Genomic DNA, 5,021 nt, shown 5'->3' with positions numbered 1-5,021 from the left:
ATTCTCTCCATGTCCCAGAGTCTTGCCATATTTCCAAGCCTAGCCAAACTCCACTGTCTGCATGAGGTTTCCCTGGAAACAAAGCTGCAAGTGATTTTTTTTTTCCCCTTCTAAATTCTCCTATACTGTTCCCTCTGCCTGGCATGCCTTCCCCAGATGGCTCAGTTTTCACATCTCTCAGGTCTTTGCTTTTCAAAAAGAGTTTTTTCAGGACTTTGCAATTCCATTTTCTTTTCAAAAAATTATTTATTTATTTTTTATTATGAAGTTGTGGGGTACAGTTAAGGGTTAGGTATACAATTGCGTTTCATTCAGGCACCCTGTTGATATGGGGTATTTCCCCGTTCCCATACAGATATTTGCTACTGTTAATCCCATCTCCCTCCCCCCACCATAGTTTCCCAGTACTGTCAGTCATTTTCGTATAGTATTGCCCTGAATGTTTAAGGTCCATTATATGAGTGAGAACATGTGATACTCGGATCTTTGTTTCTGTGAGAGGTCACCAAGTATTATAGACTCTAGTTCCATCCAGGTTGCTGCGAAATTCATGATTTTGTTCTTTTTTATGACTGCATAGTATTCCATCGTGTATATGTACCACATTTTTTTAAAATCCAGTCCTCTTTTGATGGAGCAGCATGGTTGCTTCCAGGTTCTTGCTATTGTGAACAATGCCGCGATAAACATACGTGTGCAGGTATCTTTTTTTAGAGTGATTTGAGTTCTTCAAGATATATTCCCAGTAGGGGGATTGCGGGGTCATATGGGAGGTTGATACTTAGAGCTTTTAGGAATCGCCACACTGCTTTCCACAGAGTTTACACTCTGTTTACTAGTTTACACTCCCACCAACAGTGTAGAAGTGTTCCCTTTTCACCACACCCTCTCCAGCAGCTGTTATTTTTTGAGTTGTTGATAATTGCCATTCTGACTGGAGTTAGGTTTGATGATACACTAGAATCACTGTCATCCTTCGAAAATAAATACTGACCTTCTTACTTCCTTCTCTAGGCTTTGTTTACACTGGCCTAAACTGACAACACGCTGCTTAAGCAGAAAAAAACTCACTAACATCCACGAAATCTGTACTCCTGGTAAAGCATCTCCTCACTTTTCTGGCTTATGATCAGCCCAGAGAGGAGAGAAGGCAGCATCTTCTATGTATGTTTCAAGAGCACAGGGACATGTAGTAATTACCTGTAGTGGTCAGACAAATGTTCTAGATAATGAAGAGTTTCAGGTGGCATTAGTTTCTAGTTGATGTGTCATGGAGTCAAATACATGGCATTTAAAACTGTAAAGAAGACCAGGCTTATCAAGTGATGCCATTCTACCTCCCTGCACTCGCCAACACAGCAGGCAGAGGAGCGGGTCACTGTAGGAATTCAGTGGAGGGATGTGTCTCCCAAGCAATTCTCCTCCCACAACTTATTGAGTTGGTAGAGGCTAATTTCCTTGGCCAGAACACCACTCATTTTGCATTTGACCATTTAGTAGCATACTGTGTGTGATACCCAATGTAGTATATTTATTTATTTAGTGATAATTAAAAAGATAAAGGCATGAATTCTAAAGTGTTTTAAAAAGTGCCTGTTGCCCTCCCTGACATGAATGATTGAGAAAACAAAAACCTGGACACATACTTCCTACCTTAAGAGAACCTAGAATCCATTCATGCGGTTGTTAAACAATGCAACTAATTATTTTGAGGTCTATATATTTGGCACACACAAGTATACAAATGTTCACTATTAATGAATACATAATATTGACTGGCTATACATGTATATATATGTGTGTATATATATGTGTATACACACACACACACATATATATATACTGACTGGCAATTTTGTGAATGGTGTGTGTGTATGTGTATGTGTATGTGTGTGTGCGTGTGTATGTGTGTGTGTCTTTTAAATATGTCTTTATTCTGATGCTTTGACATCTTGGAGACTTGCCCATCTTGGAGAGACTGTGCCTCTCATGGTTAGGCAATTCCGAAAGGGGTAAATGACTCCCCTGGACTGGGAAGCTGGCCTTTCATATATAGCTAATCCAGAACCCACAACCCCTACTTCCTTTATTCAGCCCCTATACTCTGGGCTACCATCCACCTGCCCTAATCACCCTAACTCCAGCTACCAGAACACTAAGTATAGCTCCTATTATGCAGAGCCCTTGAAAATTATTTAAACTAGCCAATAATAAACCTGTTTACCCTGTCTTCTCTATTCCTCCCCCCAAAAAATCACAATGAAAGCTCTTGCCCACATTCTTCCTGCTCCCTCTGCCTCCTGACTAACCCTGGTACTGTCTCAAGTGGCTCTATGTGGCATGTTCTGTCTCCTGTTTCTAGAGATCTGGGAGAAAAAAATTCCTCTATCCTGACAATCATTTCCATGTCTGTGTGTCTTATCATACCTGATTAAAACAAATCCTGGGTACACTTAAAACAGTGTGTGAGTTTTAATCAGTAAATCACATTACAAAATCTATCATATTCCAGTTTTGAATCTTCAAAATATTTTTTTAAGTGTCAGTACATGAAAGTATTATTCATACATTTTCTAGAACAGTGAAACAGTTTATAGTAATACCTTTGACATCTTTGACTTGGTATCAGTAATAAGGAAAGACATATTGTTGATTTCATTCTGTACAACGAAGTTCTGCTCTTCTCTCTTGAAATTCTAAGAAGTTGCAAAGGAAATTTCAGTTAAAGCCACTTCGATAAGAAGTCCACGTAATTAGAGGTTTCACAGAGTCCAAAAGTTTCTTTAGAGATAAGTATTAATTTGATAAATAAGACTTATTAAGATAGGGAACAAATATTTCTTGAGTGTCTAATGAGGGCGATTCGCCAGGAACAACAATTCAGGAACCAGATATTAATATGCATGCTTCAAAGATAGGGAAACTAAGGTTTAGAAGATTTAATGGCGAGATCACACATCTACTGAGGAGTAGACTGAGTACTCAAATCTTGACTTAGCTAGTTAAAATAATATACTGGGGCAACCCCTTTGGGTCCCTTCCTACTATGGGAACATCTCTGTCCTCTCAATAAATCCTGCTTTCTCAAAAAAAAAAAAAAAAAAGAATATACTGCTACCTGCGGTTGGTCCAGAATTTCCAAGGTCACAGGCTTTCCAAGAACTATAATGTAGCTTTCTATTCTGTCAGGTATTTTATGTACTTTCTAAAAAACCATAACATTATTTATTGACTTTTAATCTGGGAACATATAAAGACTGGCAAAGTCAACTCACCATTAGATATTTGGAAAATAATGTAGCCTATATTATCAGGTTTGTGCTTTAAATATGCCCATGAGATTCAAAAGCAATTATCATTAGATGACATTCACCTAAAAACCCACTGATTATGATAAATATTCTTGTTCTAAATGTTGGTCTTACGTATAAATTTAAAGAAGCTTCTTTGGCATTTTAGTGATTGATGAGGTTGAAGATTCTCAGTTCTTCAATGAAAAATGCAGTTCTTTATTTTCTTAAGTGATTTATTCTAACCCTCCCCCCTCCCACACACACACACACCTCATTTGAGCATAAGGCATTCCAGGTGGAGTAACACAATCAGGAAAATAAAAGGTGAAAAACTAGAAATCCATCTCTGTCCTTTGGCAGCTCAAAATGGATTGATTTCTCCTGGATTTCGTATTTTCCTCCAGAATGCCATGAATGATCTAATGCATCCCCCTAACACGAGTTACACAGAAAAAGTCTTCTGTTTACGAAGCAGCTTAGAATTATAATTGATATAAAAATTCTAAGCACTGGAAATCATTTGGGACAAAATAATATTCATTTACCTACATCCTGTCAGTTACCAGAAATAGATGACAGAATACTATAAAATTCTTCTTAAGATTAAAATATTTTCCAGATTTAAAAATACATCGTTCTACTTGCAATATATAAAATAGTGATAATTTACTAAATATGTAGTTTAGAAATTGTATCAACAAGAGTCCTAGCAGCAAGAAGCTTTGCTTTAACAGCCAATAAATTTTAAAATGTGAGCCAAACTAAATTCCTATAGAAGTGAAAGTGTGTGATGATTAAAAAAAAACTTAAGGAATTTCATACCTTAACAAGTAAAAAGCATGTGTCTTATTACTGGAACTCACTAGTCTATTTCAGCACTTCTCAAACTGAAGCCTGAATGCTTGTAGGTATTAGGGAGAAAAATGCCGAGAGAGGAAAAGCTAAAAGACCTTTAAAAAAAAAAACAGGTACATCCCTATGTAATGTCAATATTATTCTAAGGTTTAGGGGCAAACTTAGAAAATGTTTGTGGAGTGAGTGCAGTTAAAAGATTCTGTGATTTTTTTTGAATGATAAACTATAAAACACAAAAGAAGGTTTATGGTCCCTCAAATTCCCCAGGGGACCTATTCTCACTCCTTAATTGTTACATGAAACCAAATAGACAGGTTTGAGAAAACACTACCCTAGGTAGTGACTGAGGGGAATTGGAAAATTAGATAACATGTAAAAAGTCCTTAACATGAAACAAACACTAAGTACTATCTGTCAATGTTTTCATACTTACGTGGGATTTTGACCAGTAAATAAATACTTCAGCTACCATGCGGAAGAGTTCCTCTGCTTCTGGGTTAGGCTCCTTGAGCCACTTTGCCCTGGATCACATAATAAATGAAAATGGTTTCTCAGTTACTCATTAAAGTTAATTAAATAAAAATTTACCCTCCCAAAGTTAAATTTGCTGACCACAGAGCTCATAGTGGTTACAGCGTATAGCTGTGACATTAGAAAAAGCTTAAACATCATAACTGTTAACTTTTACATGTAAAAGGCAGACTGCTTCAGAATGTGATTTCCAACTTTAATTTTACGACGTTCAGTGTGTTAAACCCAGAACTCTAATCAGAGAGAGAGAGAGACCACAAAGAGCCAGCTCTGATGCAAACACACGAGGGTCTTTATTCAGGCTCGAGTCTGGGCTCACGCATGAAGCCGGTAGAGGCTTCA

At 37.3% G+C, this 5,021-nt stretch overlaps 1 protein-coding gene across 1 annotated transcript in view; it reads right to left on the bottom strand.

Moving 5' to 3' along the window:
• Positions 1 to 5,021, bottom strand: part of RYR2 (ryanodine receptor 2) — a gene marked incomplete at its 3' end in the record, with an annotated part of 448,211 nt that overhangs the window by 7,477 nt on the left and 435,713 nt on the right. The window contains exons 70-71 of the mRNA XM_008059232.1: positions 4,582 to 4,669; positions 2,604 to 2,696 (exon numbers count right to left, since the gene is read on the bottom strand). Of these exons, the coding sequence (XP_008057423.1) occupies positions 2,604 to 2,696; positions 4,582 to 4,669 (181 nt within the window). The remainder of the gene's footprint in view (positions 1 to 2,603; positions 2,697 to 4,581; positions 4,670 to 5,021) is intronic.

Source organism: Carlito syrichta, unplaced genomic scaffold (genome assembly GCF_000164805.1).
Source record: "Carlito syrichta isolate Samal-C Ts95f unplaced genomic scaffold, Tarsius_syrichta-2.0.1 Scaffold303965, whole genome shotgun sequence".
NCBI classification, from domain to species: domain Eukaryota; kingdom Metazoa; phylum Chordata; class Mammalia; order Primates; family Tarsiidae; genus Carlito; species Carlito syrichta.
Note: the sequence above shows the minus strand (reverse complement) of the source record. Positions and strands in the feature narration are given on the sequence as shown.